Source organism: Pteropus medius, unplaced genomic scaffold, assembly GCF_902729225.1.
Source record: "Pteropus medius unplaced genomic scaffold, Ma_sr-lr_union100, whole genome shotgun sequence".
NCBI lineage: Eukaryota > Metazoa > Chordata > Mammalia > Chiroptera > Pteropodidae > Pteropus > Pteropus medius.
The window spans coordinates 992,774-1,009,882 of record NW_024349227.1 but is presented as its reverse complement, the minus strand read 5'-3'; the positions used below and the strand labels follow the sequence as shown (position 1 = coordinate 1,009,882).

Sequence of the window (17,109 nt, the reverse complement as noted above, 5' to 3'; positions counted from 1 at the left end):
AGAACAAGTAAGGCCTCACCTCCAGCCAAAAGAGGGCTTCAGGAGGCAACTTGGGAAACTTAACACCTGACCCTTGGAGTTTGGTGGCTGCAGTGGATTTATGTCTGACATGCATCTGAGGGATCCAAGGCCAAAGGCAACAGGCAGAGCATCTTTTACAAATTAAGTCTATCTCTAGTCCTTTCTCATTAGTCGGCAATGATGAAAAGAGCTCTGCCCAGTGCCGCTGCAGTAAACACCTACACGAGTTGGGTCGCTGCAGCCATGGAGCAGAAGAACCATCAAGCAGTTAGTCAGATGAGGAGAATATGCTTAAGCTAATAAAACTATATGCTACTTTCTCAGAAGGCTTGTAGATTCAAGTATGTATAACTGCAGACCCCCTACCTGACCCTGGTTAGAAATACTGTTCTATAGGTTAATAAATGCCACCTGCCTACCTCTGATGCCTTAATTTTTCTACTCCCTGTCTCTAGACAAAATCACCTCAATTCTTGGCTCACATCATGCTATTTCTGGCCTTTGCTCATGCTGTTTCATCAGCTTTGAAGCCATGTTCTCTAGGAAGCCCTTTCTAGATTCTGGCCTTGAGCACATGCACTTTTTCTGTGGTCTCCAAATATCCAGGGTGTATCTCTATCATTGCATTTACCGTATTGTATCACAATTGTCTTTTAAAGTGTCTATATCCACTACTTAAGGTAGCGTGGGGCCTAACACAGTGCCTGGTATATAGCTGGTGCTCACATACATTTGGTGAATGAATGAATAAATGAATGAATGGTACCTGCCGGTCTGCCAGATCAATCTTGTTCCCCAGCACCACCATGGGGTAGGACTGCTCCACAGGAATGATTTTGGCCAGAACATCACCCCGCCAGGTATTCAGGGCTTCAAAGGACTCCAGGTCAGTGACATCGAAAGCCAGGATGCAGCCATCGGAGCCTTTGTAGAATGTGGACACCATGGAGCGGAATCGCTCCTGTCCTCCTGTGTCCCAGATCTGGGGGGAAGAGCAGATGCACCGTGGGGCTGTGATGAGTGGCTGGAGATAGGCCCAGTTGGGTCACATTGTGTCAAAGCTTGCTTTTCTGAGTAGGGAGCAGACAGCCCCAGCACAGATGCATGTGGTCCTTTCACACACAGGCATCTTGACCCTGTCACTCGTGTACACTACAGTATCTTGGCACCAACATTTAGCATCCAAGAGTAGTTTTACACCTGAGCTCTTGTTTTTCCCTTCGGTCGTCAGGACAGGTATTATTCTTCCTATATGACAGATTTGGACCTTGGGAGTGACTTGCCCAAGGCCACTTGCCAAGTTTTCCAGGGAATCTGAGAGGAGTGGGGCCTCACAACTCCTAGATTAGAGCCCTTCCTTCTAGATCAAGGATCAGCAAATTTTCTTCTATAAAGGGTCATGTAGTAAATATTTTAGACTTTGTAGATCATAATGTCTGTTACAACTACTCAACTATATTGCTGTAGTTTGAAAGCACCTTGCATAGACCATGCTCTCAAATGGGCATGACTGTGTACCAATAAAATTTTATTGACAAAAACAGGTGGTGGACCAAATTTAGCCCATAAGTTGAAGTTTGCTGATGTCTGCTCTAGACCATTCTAGCTCATGGTACACACTGCTGTGTGAGTGGTTGTCCAGAGAACATCAGGTGATTTTCAGGCATGCATGTTGAAGAAGAAAAGGGAGAGCTGCTCACCTGTAGCTTCAAAGTTGTGTCATCCAGTATGATAATCTTGGAGAGGATGCTAGCCCCCAGTGTGGTCTGGTAGTCCTCATAAAATGTCTTGTGCACATATTGGTGGAGGAGGGAGGTCTTTCCTACACTGAGGGAAAAACCCAGGTACACGTGAACATACATGTACAAACACACACACACACACACGCACACACACGCACACACACATTCATACCATTCTTAAGATCTTACCATGCCCCTCTCACCACTGTTTCTCCCTGAGATTCTGAATGTCAAACATTTGTGGTCCAAGGACCACACTTCGAGTAACAAGGACGTAGGGCATGGTTTCCAGAAGTAGGGACCAGTGAGTGAATTGGTTTGGAGAGACCCAAGTCCCCAAAGCAAAGCAAGGGTCAGGTCTTTCCTGTATGTGGCAGGAGATGGGAAGGCAGATAGATAGATGCTAAGTGGCTTGTGACTGCAGGGCTTGGACCAGAAACCGGGTAGTCTGCCCCCAGCCTCTTTCTCCCACCAGAGCTCTCTTCCTTGGGGTGGGATGCTCCCCCTGGCACCACCCTGAATCAGAGGGGGGACCCACGAGAGGTGGGAACACATCCAGGAGGTCTCAATTCCCTTGGCTAGGGGCTGCTTCCCAACCCCCAGACCCCAGACTGAGCTTGGCATACCCCAGGGCTCCGATGATGATGAGCTTCAGGTCCACCTTCTTCCGGGGATTCATGGAAGGGCTTCAGAACCTATAAGGAAACAGAAGTAGTCTACATGCCGGCCAGAAAGTCCTCTGTGGCTGAGGTGGCCTCTGCTTTCCCCTCCTAGATGTGTAGATCACTGCCAGGGGCCAAGGTTGTTCCCCAAAACAAGCGGATACCTCAGCCACACTTACGTACCCTCCCTTTAACTTACCCTGGGAGCTTCCCCAAGGTTGGAAGGGTGGTGACTCCACAAGACAGGTGCATCTGTCACTCTTCAGCTCTACAAACCCTGCAGGCTGGAGTGCCAGGAAGGCCAGAGAGGATTGAACAAAAGCCTTGCTGACAGTCAAGCCTGGAGCCAGGATGGAGGGCAGTGTGGGAAGAGGAGATGGGGGCAGGACAAGGGGTCCATTGTCAGGACTGCCTGCGAGGCTTTGGATGGAAGAGAGCCCCTCCCCCAGGCCGAGGTGTTGCTGCAATTGCAGAATCAAAAGCTCTTCTCTAAGGCAGCTGGTGGGGTTGTAATTGGTACATGTTTCTGGAAAGCTACTTGGCAGCAAGTGGTGAGAGACTTCAACATGTTCCTGCCCTCCATTTCTAGGAATTTGTCCTAAGGAAATAATCCGAAATGCGGGCAGACTCTTGTTCAAGAATGTTCTTCACAGGATTATTTATAAACATCTAACATTAAAGAAGTGGTTAAATAAATCATGGCACACCATGGACTATGAAGCAGTCATCAGAAAGGAGATTTCGAGCATATTATAATAATGTGGGTATGCGCTGCCATAGGGTCTAAACGGAAAACAGAAGACACTAAACCGTGTATGCCATACCACCCCAAATACTAAAATGAATTCCTACTTGTATAGAAAAAGTTCTGGAAAGAAATATATAAAAAATTTAAGTGGTTAATTTTGAGTAGTAGGACATAATATGATTTTAATTTTGCTCTCTATGCCTTTTAGTGTGTTCCACTTTTTTACAATAAACATGTCAAACATATACTCTTTCTAGAAGAGAAAAATATATGTGTTTGCATGCATTTTATAAATACATATATACATTTACATATATTTATTCATTTTATTTTATGTCTACTGTATGCGAAGCCCTGCACTAGACACGAGAGGAGCAAATATGAAGCAAAGAGGACAGCTCCCCCACCCACTCCCGGGGAGAAAGGGTGGGGCTGAGCAATTACTCCAGAGGGAAAGTGTCGGATGCCCCAACAGAGGCACAGAGGAAGTGCTGTGGGAATTCAGTGGGGGAGGGAAGCCGGCAACCGAACTGGGCCCAGACAAAATGAGAGCCGTGGCTGGGGGCTGGTATTTCAGAGGGAGGTAAGGACCCTCTGAAAGGGAATGACTTGGGAACAGGTGAGTGGAGAAGGTGGATGGTTTGCTTCAGGGCGGGGCGAGGCGAAGGACGTGGAGAGAGGAAAGCCCAGAGAGGGAGCAAGATTGAGAGGAGTCATGAATATCAGACCGAGGATCCTGTCATTCACTCACTCATTCATTCATTCATTCATGAAACATGTCCTATGCTGCAGACGTGTGAGGAAGAGGACTCAAGGTATTAACTGGGGCTGGCATTTTGTCATGGGTGTGTCTGCCCACAGGAAACCAGCCAAGGGAGAGTGGTTCAGAAAGTCCTGAAAGGCACAGGCCTCTGAGCATCAGCCACCACTCCAGAAGGGGAGTGGGGAGCAGTGGGGAGCTCTTTCCTAAAGGCTTTGGTACCAGCGTGCTGACTTAGCTTCAAAAGCCAATGTAGTGCCTTGGGAAGGGAGTCAGAACAAAAGGGAAGTGGCGGGGTCGTGGAAGGGGAAGGGGGAGAAGTGGGGAAGGAACCCCCAGTGGGCTGCTCGGAGGCATCCGTAGAGCTTAGGGAATCCTCCCCATAGCCCTATGAGATGTTTATGACTGGGGCTCAGAGAAACCAGGTCACTGGTAACTCAACCAGGGCCACGCAGGTAACACGTGGACGAGCTGGTGTTTGAACTGGAGGCCAGAGGGGGCTCCTCTGTGCCACATTGCCTCCCGGCCTCCTGAGTTCCAATGCATAGAATGTGTGTGCCCAGGGCCCAGGGCACTGTGCTCAGGTCTGGTGAGCCCCACCAAACCCTAGTAGAGTGGGAGGAGATAGAGAGAAAGGCAACCAAAGTGACAGAAGTGACAGTGGGAGGGGCGTTGCAGTGAGGCGGAGGACAACGTTCACGCTGGGACACGGCCACGTGGCTCATCCTGTAAGCTGACATTTACTTCCTGGCACCTAGAGAGGGCGTTGTGAATATGTAAATAAATAATATGTATATCAGTGTGAGGGTAAATGGATTAATACGTTATTCTAATACGTTTAAACGATATCATACATTATTAATACATCTACTGGTATAAACTAAGGGCTCAAGAAATGTTAGCTATTTTGTGACTATTATTAGCACATGAAAAAATAGGCTGTGGGACTGACATTATTATCTCTATTTTAATACTGAGAAACAGATGGTTCAAGACGTTAAGTAGTTCATCTCTAGAGATACAGCCCATAAGAGGTAGATCCTGGAATTGGAACTTTAATTTGAATTCAGGCCTAACACCGGAGATCCCACCCTTAACTGTTAGGTCCTAGTGCCTTCTGCAAAACTAGAATGAGGGTCACGCACCCTGCCACTCGGGGCCCCTGTCAGAGAGGCTTGGGGGCTGGGTGGTGTGCGTTTGGCATGGAGCAGCAGAGCTGGTGTACATACGAAGGGAAGACTGCACGTGGGGAGGAGCTAGAAAGTCTATGTGTTATGTACAACAGAGGAACGGTACCCACTATGTGTAAAGCAGTCTACAGACAACATACAGCATAAAAGTGGGCAAAGAATATGAATGAGTAACCAGCAGAAGTCTTATACATGATTAGTAGTAAGCTTTGAAAAGATAACCTTACTAAGTTTTAAAGACATGCAAATTTAAAATACCACTTTTTTAACTCACTAGAATGGCAACAGTTAAAAAGATTGATGATAATATTTAGTTCTGGCAAGTGTATAGGGGTAACACTCTTATACATTGTTGATGGACTATGAATTGGCACCATCTTTCTTGGAGAGCAATTTGACAATATCAAAACTAATATGCTCATCATACCGTAGGCTTTAATTCTAGGAATCTGTGCTATAGAAATACACATATACTCAAACACACATTTGTACAAAAATGATTGCTGAAGAGAATTGTTGTAACCTAAATATCCATCAATAAGACACTTTCTACATAAATTATATTCTATTTATACTTTGAGTGAGAATGAAGTAATGAAGTAGGAAGATATAACGATAATTTAAATAAAAAAGACTATTTTGTATGGTATGACCCCAATTGTATAAAAACAAGCAACAATTCTATGTGTATGACTATATGTTTAATATTATATTATATGCTTGTCCTGTAAATACACTAAAAGCTACAGATAAATACACACTAAATGATTACTAGGAGGTGAAGAAAGTTAGATTAGAGGCTAGGAGTTATTGTCTTATTTTATGTATGTTATGTTAAAATTTGTTACACAAGCCTAAGTTGTTATAATTAAAAAGTATCAAATAAAGACTTAACATTTCTTTTAAAAGAGCATGTGGATGGATGGCAGCTCTGTCATCTGAGTGTGACTTCCTGACAGGACGAATCACTTTGTGTCTGGGGCAGGAGAAGAAGGCCGCCTGGTCCCACGGAGCGATCATGAGTTTTGAAGTCAGTTCTCATCCCACCTCCATGCATTTGTGACCTTGGATGAGTTACTTAACCTTGGTGAGTCTGTTTCTTCATTGGTAAAATAGACGTCACTTATGGCTGTGGTAAATTATGCAGGATGGCATGTGTCATGTTCTCATAGCACGACTGGCTCTCCAAATTGAGGAAGACCCAGGAAAATGGTTAACAGCTAGGGGGCCAGGAGGAAGCAGATTTGCAGAGCCTCCTACGCTCTATGGTGTAAATATTCTCACCATGGCTGATTTCAAGCTCCTAGTGGAGCCTACGTTAGCAAGCGGCAGGTAGGACCTCAAAGGTCATATAGTGCAATCTCCTACCCAGTGCTTGAGTTGTCTTCACTACATTCATGGAAAGATAGAGCCAGACCTGCCTCCACAGAGCTTCTTCCCCACCCCCAGGGGTGGATTTCTCCAGGGCGGGGTGGGGGCTCACAAGAAATGCTCAGTTCCTCTACCACATGCCAGCCCTTCTGTGGTTGAAAGTCTTCTCTTCGAATTTTACTTGAGTCTTTTCTTTTCCAGGTCCTTGTAACTCACCTCAGCCTTGACCCTGAGCTCCCCTTACCTCACTTCCACCTGGTCCTCTTCCCCTGGATGTGTGCTGCCACTGCCGATTCCCAGAAGGGCAGGAATTCGCAAAGGCTGTTATTTAAAATAGCCAGGTCCTTGGGCCCAGGATAACTGGCAGCAGCAACAGGGTGACCAGGACTACATCGGTGACAAGGGAGGGTGGCTTGAGAGTAGACACCGGCTGGGCTCGCCGAGGAGGCGTGTGCAGACTTCAGATGGTGGCCGAAGTCCCTTCGCATGTCCTCTCTGCTCTCACTTGACTGAACTTTGGCAAAGCCTGTCCTCTTAGGCCTCCTCCTGCCCACTCAGATGACTCAGATGCTTCGAACCAGGGCATCCTCCTAGAGGCCAGGCTGAGTCATCGCCCTCCACTGTTAAATAACAGTGAAAAGCAGGCTTCGATTGCAGGGCCCTGCCTCCAGCCAGCTCAGGTCCACACAGCAGACCTTGCAGGCCACTGCTCTGCATTGCTTGTGACTAACTCTTCTCCCCCTCTTGCCTGGCAGCACTTCTAAGATTGGAGCACAGGCCCTGCCTATCTGCCAAAGCTACAGTGTAGCCCAGTCCCTGAGGAGTCAGAAAGACTGGTTTGATGCCTCCTCACAAAAATTTTAAAAAATTAAAATTAAAAAGCCTTGGGGTTTGGGGCCCGTCTTACAAGAACCCTTTGGCCCTGCTCTGTTCTCACATTCCCACTTTCCTTCTCTCCCTACCGCACTTGCCTCAACCAGGACCCGGGCACAGCCTTCTGCCTCGATTGTGTGGGGTGACAAGGAGAAGGGATACGGGAGACCAGTGAGCGGGGGCAGATGAGAACTCTGCAGCAGGCAAAGTCTCTCCACTCCCCTCATCTTACTCCACTTTCAGTGCCTCCCTTCCCTGCTCCTGTGCCTTGGAAAATGACAAATATATCCGCCCTAAAAGTAATGGGATTTACAATCTTGGGAGTAAAGTTTGTCTTTGAAAAGAGGCTATCTAGGGAGCACAAGCCTTTATTGCCTCCTTGGAAGGCTCGCAGCTCTGCCTTACCCACCTAAATCCTAGCAGGTCTAGACATGCTCCTTCTGGGAAGAGCACCCACAACCCTGGTTTCAGGAAGCTCAGCATTCCTGTTCTTTAAGTTCTCCTGAAGTGGACTGGCAGCGTCCAGAGGGCAGGACCGTGTCTCACATCTTTCGGTATCCCTCCAAAGAGCCTGACCCATGCTGGGAATATTGAGTCTTCAATAAATAGTCATCCACCTATCCCCATCCATCCATCCACCTGACCCATCTGTCCACCCATCTATCCATTTATTCATCCATCCATCCATCCATCCGTCTGTCCATCTATCTGTTCATCCATCCAGCACATATACTATATGCTTAATATATATTAGTACTATGAAGGTCTGAGGATATAGACCAATTGCTATCTCTAAGGCACTTGTATATGGGGGATTGATCGGTAAGCCCAAATAAATTACTTTTATTAATACACGGTACCTGGCAATTATAGGGCACTTTGCAATTTACAAAACGCTGTGGCAGCCCAATGGATTCCTGAGGCAAGCAGAGACTAGAACCCAGGTCTGTCTGATTCCACTCATTGGCTCACCTAGCATTGCAGAGCAAGAGACATACTTATGATTTAGAAGAAGGACACTTCCTACTCTAGGAGTTCCCCTTCCCTGATGAGACCCTTTGGATGAGATGCTTCCATCTCAGAAGGCATCCTGTCGATGTGTCAAGGGGACTTCCGGTTCTAGCAGGACAGCTCTCCTGAAAGGCTCCAGTTTCTAGCTGCCCTTCCTCTGACTGTCCCAGCAGCTGCGCCTTCCTGCTGGAGACCGATGGCCTGTGCAGAGACCCGAGCCGGGCCCCAGCTCCCTGGGCTGGGCGGAGAGTCTTCTCTGCTTGACTCGCTGCCAGGCCGACGGAGTTTCTCCGGAGTTAGGGGTCTTAGGGCCGGATGTAAGCCCTCAGCTGCCAGATGCTAAGCCTCATCCTTCATTACCTGACTCTACTCCTCCCCACCAAAACACAAATACCTCTGGGGGCTGCTAGGACAGACGGAAGAACCAAGAACCAAGAAAAACACCACCACAAATACATACACGCACACATACACACTTACAGGTGTGGCTGCTTGGCATTCGGCCTCCGAGGGCAGGTGGGAGTTCTCTCTGAGTCTGGGGGTCTCCTTTTAGAAGAACAGTCTAAGCCGAGTCAGAGGAAAAAGGCTTTGGGAGCAAAAAGAGTCTGTTGAGGCCAAGCCACTTCCTTCTGGGTTTTCCTTCTCTCCCTCTCATGCACAGACTTGGGAAAGTTGCAAAAGAGGCTGGGCCAGGGTGACCTCAGCTGTGTGGGTGGAGTGGGTGGGGTGGAATGGAATAGCTAGGCTTCAGAGCTGACTGGATTCCGGGCCTCGTGAGAATTTAGTTTACAGGGACTCTGCCCTAGGGGATGATGAGGGATGGAAGACTTCAGGGTAGGAGCTGGTAGTCAGAGGACCTGCCAGGTAACATGGCTTTGTCGACACCATAAAAAGCCTCTGGCTGATTTTAGGAACTTCTGTTCCTGCTCCTGGAAGCCACCTAGCAAAGGGGCCCTTTTGTTTGTTGAAGTATTGGACTCACATGTGTAGTAGATTTGGTCCCACTACCAGACTGGGTAGGAGAGGTTCTGGTTCTTACGCTTTGCCTTCACCCTAAAACTGTATACACCACGTCATACTACATCACTACAGCTACCACCGCCACCACCACCACCACCACACACACCAGACTCGTGAGATGGGAGGCAAGTCCCGACATCTTCCTGGGCCTCTCAGATGAGGATATGTGATCCAACCTGAAGTATTTAGGAGACTATAGCAATTTAAGATGCTGTTAGTATGAGACTAATTTTGGTATCTCTTTGAACTGTCTGGAACCATGCTTTGGGTAACTATGATTGGCAGACATGTCAAAGGAACTCAAAAAGAGTCTGGTGGCTTTGGCTAGAAATAAATGATAAAGGTTTATTCAAGGGTCTTTAAGTGTTCCAAAGGAGAAAGGGAAGCTAAGAGTTCTTATAGTAAAAAGCATATTCTCGAGAAGAATCAGTCCTGCATCCTTAGCCTCTGGATTGGTCCAAGATGGTCATCCTCTAGATTACTGGTGGTCTGGCTACTGGATGTCAGGTGGTCTGGATACTTGACCACTCTTTTCTTAATCCACCGTGGCGGGTGTGGGGGCAGTCAGAGGGTTATCTGGAGGTGTGATGTACATCCAGGCATCGATGCAGGACTGAAAATCTCAAGTTAAATTCCCAGACTAGTTAAAACAAAATCAGAATAATTTCCTCACTCTTCAGCCTCCTTGATTTTAGTAATTTAGCAGCTCGATGGCAGTGACTCCGTTTTGCTTCTTCACTCTATTCTTCAGATAAAAGGGAAACAAAGTGAGTTTAGACATGTCCAAATTAAGTGAGTCACCAGATTCCAGGGGATCCTCTTAGGGCTTGTAATATATTCGATGCACGCCTTCACCCCCGTTCCTTTTGAGATGGGATTTTTCCTCCTTTGTGGCCCTTTCCTATGTTTAATAATCTTTCCTGTCAAAAACTTCTTTCTTGTGGCCAGTGTTGAGTCTGATGCTGCTACCGTCTATGGTCAACGAAACTACACATTCCTCAAAGGCAGAGCTAGTAACCTTGAACCCCACACTCAGCGACGCACAGTGCCAGATATAGGCTTGGTAAGGAGTTTTTAGTGGAAGAAATCTCCAGTTGAAGGTCATTTCCTTGTTCCCATTAGCAAATACACCTGGAGGGAGGGCGCGGCGATTTCCCTGAAGTGTAATTTTGGACTTTAATATTTAATAATATTCCACTGAAGTTGAAAAAACTGCAAAATGTGTTTCCTCAAAATATTCTATTTTGCTTATTTGGGAAAAGGTGCCTCGGCCCACCCTCAAGACAACCACCGTTTATGATGGCCAATTTATTCTTAAATTGTTGCCCTTTAGAATCCACTCTCTTCCCAGACACATACTTTTCTGAGACCAGGCTTTAAACAGTGTGCGTGTGCATGTGTGTGATGCGTGTGCGTGTGTGTGTGCGTGTGTGTGTGTGTGTGTGACACAGCGACAGAGAGAGAGAGAAGAGCGAGGCTGAGGACAAGAGCCTGCAGAGACCCATGTGAGCCTCTTTCAGGGAACATGTAAAAGCAACCATGGAGCTGCTGCCGTGGGTCCTTTGGGATAGGGGAAGTGAGCTACCCTCAGCTAGTCCTTACAGCCTCTGAACATGGAACTGAAACTTACACCTTTAGGGGATGTTTGCAGAACTATCCTTAACACCTTTGGCAGCCAAGTCACCAACCACTCTCAGGCCTCTAGGCCCCACTTCCTCAGTCCACATGGATCAAGAGTCAGCAACTTCCCTTCTCTACCTCTTACACATGCTCCAGGGAGGAACGATGACCAGCCTCTACCCTGCGGGGGAGGCTCTGACACTGTATTCATTGAATGTCCTTCCTTCCTTCCCTCCTGCATACATTCATTCAATTATCGGAGTCTGTCAGACTCGTCGGGGGGGTGCAAAATGGATATTTGCATTTCACCAGTGGAAATAAGACATGGTACAAATAATGATATAAGAAATGCAGCTAAAGGGTTGTGGGAATTTTTCTTCTAGAGGAAGAAAAGGGTTTATGGAAAGGAGGTATCTGAATCAGAGCTTGGAGGATGCACAGGATCTGAACATGTGCAGGTGTGTTGTAAGTAGGGGAAGGAGTCGAGTTTAAAATAAGAAGTGACTCGGGAGAGCGGTGGGCCCTAGGTAGTCAGGAGAAGAGACACTGAATTTCGGCTGAAGAGAGTACATGAGGCTCCAAGTCGGCGACCCCCTCGCAGTGTGTGTCCTGCGGGACTGAGATTCCTATCTGGTTTTTCTCGGCACTGTGTCTAATGCCCCTTAACAATCGTTGAAAAGGGGCCATTTTGGTGAGTGTCCTCCGCTGGCGAACAGGGTAGAAAAAATCCTGGGAGGAAATGAGGATGGTTCCATTGGGTCCAGGGTGGATGAGCTATGAATGGACAGGAGGTCACCCTGAGGCAAGGCCCTAGAGAGCCCCCAAAGTCATGTCGACTTGGACTTCATTGGGTGCACAGGAGGCATCTGTTGAGAAGTCTGGAGCAAGGGAAGGAAGCGATTGGAGACAGGTTTCAGAAATGCGTCTGGAAGGAGGAGAGACCAGAATCAGAGCATCAGGGTGTTCTTGAAGTACTCCTGGTGAAAGGTCATGACTAGGGGAATGGGGACAAGGAGACCAGTCACAGAAGCAAATCTGTGACAGAACCGACGGGGCTGTTGTGAATATGAAATCGCTGACGAGTTCAATCCTTCAGCAGGCGTTACAGAGGACCGGGGAGCTGGGTGCTGGGTATTCCGTGGGGAGCAAGACGCCTTTCCTCTCTCACTCCGAGCATTTAGAGGGTTCTTATTAATATTAATTGAAGATGTCCTGGGAAAGTGGGAAGGACTGTGAGGCAGGAATGGAGGAAAGAGCCTGCATAATCGAGGGGACGATGATGCCCCTAACTGACATGAGAAACACAGTGAGATTGGAAGGGGATACGGGGCTTCTGTTTTGTCTAAACTGAGGTCGATGTACCAGCAGGACATTTCCATGACACCAGTTAAGCTTGTCGAAGGTGTACACTGTCTTGTTCACGTTTCTGTCCCCAGACCACACTGCTCAGTGCTTGGCCTTGACTGCCCCCACCCCACCCAGCCACAGCCCCTTGTCTTGCTTCCAGCCAGAGCAATTCTGATGACAGCTTAAGCCATCTCCCTGGTCTTGAATCTGTGAGAACCATATCTACAGGTCAAGGAGCCTGCCAGCAGGGTGCTGACTGAGAAAAAGCCAGCGCTAGGCTTACACCCAGGCTGGTGGCCCTGGCTTCCTAGTAGCTTCCTGGAGAGGCCAGGAATACGAATCGGGAGTGGAGGGGCTAAACGCTCATGGGCGGGTTCTGACCAGTTAAGACAGGAGTAAAAGGTAACCAGGAGATAGAAGTTCAAACCCGCCCCCACTCTCATCCGCTGCCATCAGACCATTCTGCGCCAGCCCAGCAACAGCTGTGTTTGTTGCAAATCTGTCCTCACCTCGTACTTATTCCCCTTGTCTCGCTTCCTTACTTCCCTTCTCTTGCTTCCTTTGAATTAAACTTCCCAATACAATGTTAAATATAAGCTTCTGACTCAGGCATTTAAAAAAAGTTTCCCCTTATCGAACCAGGACCAAAAGAAGGCTCCGTAAATATTTGTTGGGTAAATGAATGAATGGCAGGACTAGAGCTCAGGCTGCACAGTGCAGGACGAGAAACAAAGATGTAGGAGTTATTTCGGAAAAGTCATAGCTTTGTAAATCGTTCATTTCGACATGTTGACGTGAGGGTTGCCTCCATAGGTTACACTCACGCGGAGGCACATGGTCTCCTGTGTGTGAAAGGGCAGGGGAGAGAGGGACAGAGAAGAGGGCTGAGGCAGAGCCTGAGACACACTGACATGTACGAAGCGGGAGGGAAAAGGTCAAGGCCGCTGAGGCAGAGACTGCTGGTGGTCGTCAGAGCCCCTGACACCTCCACGCCGCAGCTGGACGGCATCTCCAGCCCCTGTGGATAGGTGCGGCCGTGGACTGTGTTTCAGCGAATGAACAGAATGGTGAGCAACACAAAGCTCCTGCCCTCTTGGCGCTCAAGTTGGACAGATGTAGAGGAAATATTCTGTTGGTACCTTAACCTCTTTCAGACCTGGCCCAGTAAAACCTCTTGCAGGATCTGCCACACTCTTTTCCTGTCTACAGGACAGAAAGAATGACTCTGAGGTCCCAGGGGATTTGGAAACCATAAGACGAAAGGGCCTAGGTCTTTGAATTATGCAATTCTTCCACGGGACTCTTCATGAATGAGAGATAATCTTTCATTGTTTAAGCCACAGTGCTTGGCCTTGACTGGAGGTTTATCTGTTCTAGGAGTTAGTGGCATATTATAACCTCGCAAGAGTTGAGAAGACAAGAGGCGGGTGTTGCAGCCAAGGAGTAGGAGCTTGTTGTGGTCCTGAGGCCTGGACTTGCGGTCAAGCCCTGGTGTCTTTTACACAGCCTAGGTTTGTGGGGTGTTGAGCAAATTCTCACATGTTGCCTCTACCCTTACCATCCTTCAAAGTGCAAGTTCTTCTTTTATGAGCTCCCAGCCAAAGATGCTGAGCCTGCTCTTGAACTTTACTTACAGAAGGAATCAGACGTCACAGTCCTGAGACTGCTGACACCCTCAGCAGGCAGGACAGTCATCGGCCCCCCTCCTACGGTAGGAGGCAGGTGCCAGAGTTCTTCAGTAGAGAACAGAAGCAGTGGGAAGAGATGAGCAACACGGCCTGCGAAGGACAGAAGCCGGGTAGCGCTGGAGGTCTCAGCACTGGGGACTTGGGAACTGTCTCTCTCTGTGCGTCTGTCACACACAACTCAGCTCCAGGCGCCCGTCCTCCCTGTGGGGTCACACTCAGTGTTCGCTTCCCGGGAGAGGGAGCCTGACTGGTGTGACTTGAGGCCTGTGTTCTCCCCTGTTATGTCAGTGATGGTGACAGGAACCTAGGACTGTTAGCCTGCCAGGCTCACCTAGAAGAGGAGAGGGACAATTCCTCCAAGAACATTATGCTCAGCACGACAAAAATGGCTCCCCGGAGTCTCCTTAGCAAGGCCTTGTTTCTATTCAGGAGGAGACAGGATAGGCACCCACTGACATGTAAGCGGCGAATGCATTTTTTTTTTTTTTTAGCGAATGCATTTTTATTTTAAAAAATAAATACTGTGGGAACTGACTGGAATCTACTTACAATCCTCGCATTTCAGATATCTTGAACTGACAAATACCTGGGCTTGGGGGAGGAGGTAACTTAGAAGCGGTGGACTAGGAAGCGAGAGACGTGGATTCTACTGTCACCTCTACTTTTGACAGATTGTTTCATTGTTTTAAACGCTAATTTCCCCATTTAGAAAATGGGGACATAAAACCCGCTTCACAGATTTGTTGGAGAAGGAGGGGAAGAAACAAAAGACACAATACCAAAAGCTCCTGAAAGGACTTTAAGAAGCCAAAAATCAAATATAAGAGCAGTTAGTAAAATGTTTCCCTAAAAGATATATTGACGTCCTAATCCCCGGGATGTCAGAATGACCTTTTTTTAAAAATTGGGTTGTGGAAGATGTAATTTGTTGACGTGAGTTCACGCTGGAGTAAGGCAGATCTTAATCTAATATAACTGGTATCCTTATAACAGAGGTGAAGAGACACAGAGGCAGAAACGCACAGGGAGCAGACCGTGTGGCAACGGAGGCAGAGATCGAAGTGTTGCCGCTACAAGACGAGAAACATCAAGGATTTCCTGCCATCAACAGAAGTTAGGAAGAGGCAATTTCAGAGGGAGAACGACCCTGTTGATGCCTTGATCTTGGACTTCCAGCCTCCAGAACTGTGAGACAATACATTTCTGTTGTTGTCAGCTACCCGGTTTGTGGTACTTGGTTACGGCAGCCCGAGGAAACAAATATAACATTTTAAAACAATACCTAGGGCACAGTGAAGCTTTACCAAAGCTCTTGGCCCATCCCTGAGAGATCTGTGACCTAGTATCAGACACGAGTCATGGGACAAGGACATAGATTTCAGGGCTAACACCAATGATGTGAAGGTCATAAAGAGTAAAGGTCAGTTTTGGAAAACCCAAAGCAGCTAATGGGGCTAAGTCGGTTACACAACCAGTGGGAGTTTAGTCCATGCTGACCGAAAGCGTCACTTCTGCCTTGAGGGACCAACATGCACAGGGCAGCCTGGAAACTGACTCAGGGCAGCCTGGAAACAGCCAGCTTTCAGTTCCTGCACATGCGGTTTAAGCATCATTTTCATATTCCAGGCTTCCACCACTCAGGCTCCCGGGCACATTCACCACTTCAGGGAGGCTGCCTGCTCTGCAGACATCACTCTTAGGGAGAAAGCCTGTAGGGGTGCTATCTAACAATTGGCTCCTCCTTGGCTCTTGGTGTGCTTTGTTTTAGAGGAAAAGTCATAAAACCTTTTTACTCTAGGGCTTCTGCCTTTTATGATATTTGCCTATGTTGAGTGTAGGTCTGGTCCTTGGGTGAGCACAGGCTTATAAACTAGGTAAGTGTTGCACGCCCTTATTGAATCCTCACAATAACCCCATGAAGTAGTTACTATTACCATGTCCATTCTACAGATGAACAAACTGAGGTGCAGAGGTCCCACAGCTGGCATCAAGAATCAAGTCCAGACCTGTCCGACTCCAAAGCCTTGTTGTTAACTGCCCTACTACACTGTGACCTTATTTGGATCAGGCTGTTCTGAGTTAACTCTGAAAGCAATAATTTAATTAAAAAAAAAAAAGTAAAATCAAAACAAAAGAGTGTGCATATGTGTGTAGCCGTGATCTGCTCTGACCATGACGGGGACAGGTCACAAACATTACGGGATGAGCGCTTCTACTCAGGTTAGCTGACTCTTAGAGACAGCTCTGTGGGGTTGATATCTCACAGACATGAAGTAGTCAGCCAAGGTCACCAGTTTGATGAGGGGTGGAGGGCAGATGTGATAACAGATAACAGAGGTTATCTGTGTGCCTGGTGTGTTTTCCACGACGCTTGCTGCCCAAAGTGGCAGCTGGGCCTGTCCCAGTTGTCTTGTAGCTCTCAGAGTGCCTCACTTAGTGCCTGGCACAAAAGAAATGTTTTTCGGATGGAATCGAAGTAACCCCCAAATGAATCTAATCTTCATTATGAGAGAATTTGATAAATAAATGGACACAGTACAGGGGTCAGAGGGAACGAGCTGTCTGCGCTGACGTGGAATCTGCTGTTAAATGAAAAGAGCAATTTAGAGACAAGTATGGTTCCTTTTTTTTGTAGAAAGAACAAGGTTTCCTTACCAACAGCCACCTCTGTCAGTTTATAAATGCACGAAAAGTCCGTGTCAAACAACTTCAAATTGATAATAACGCTTATCTCTGAGAGGGAGGATCATGGAGGACTTTCATGTATTTTATAATAAGAAAAACCATGATGGTAATTCCATTTTGAAAAAGGCAAAAAGAAAAGAAAGACAAGTTGTTTCTGGAAGCAACAGATCCCACTGGAGTGGGATGCAGCTCAGACCTGGATTCTCCAAGTCGATTCCCTCCGGGTGGGGAAACCCCAAAGTTGAAAGGGGTTTGTTCAGAGTCAGTTTCTCAATCTCTCTCTCTCTCTCTCTTCTCCTTCCCTCCCCACCTTATACTATGAAATATTTTCATTTACAACAAACATATAAACACATTACAAGGAACCAGCG

At 47.4% G+C, this 17,109-nt stretch overlaps 1 protein-coding gene across 1 annotated transcript in view; it reads right to left on the bottom strand.

Annotated features, from left to right (window-relative positions):
* RAB7B (RAB7B, member RAS oncogene family) overlaps positions 1-9,060 on the bottom strand; it is a 21,069-nt gene extending 12,009 nt beyond the window's left edge. The window contains exons 1-4 of the mRNA XM_039881750.1: positions 8,859-9,060; positions 2,390-2,458; positions 1,722-1,848; positions 788-1,003 (exon numbers count right to left, since the gene is read on the bottom strand). Coding sequence (XP_039737684.1) covers positions 788-1,003; positions 1,722-1,848; positions 2,390-2,442 — 396 coding nt within the window. The 5' untranslated portion in view covers positions 2,443-2,458; positions 8,859-9,060. The remainder of the gene's footprint in view (positions 1-787; positions 1,004-1,721; positions 1,849-2,389; positions 2,459-8,858) is intronic.
* Between the last annotated feature and the right edge of the window lie 8,049 nt (positions 9,061-17,109).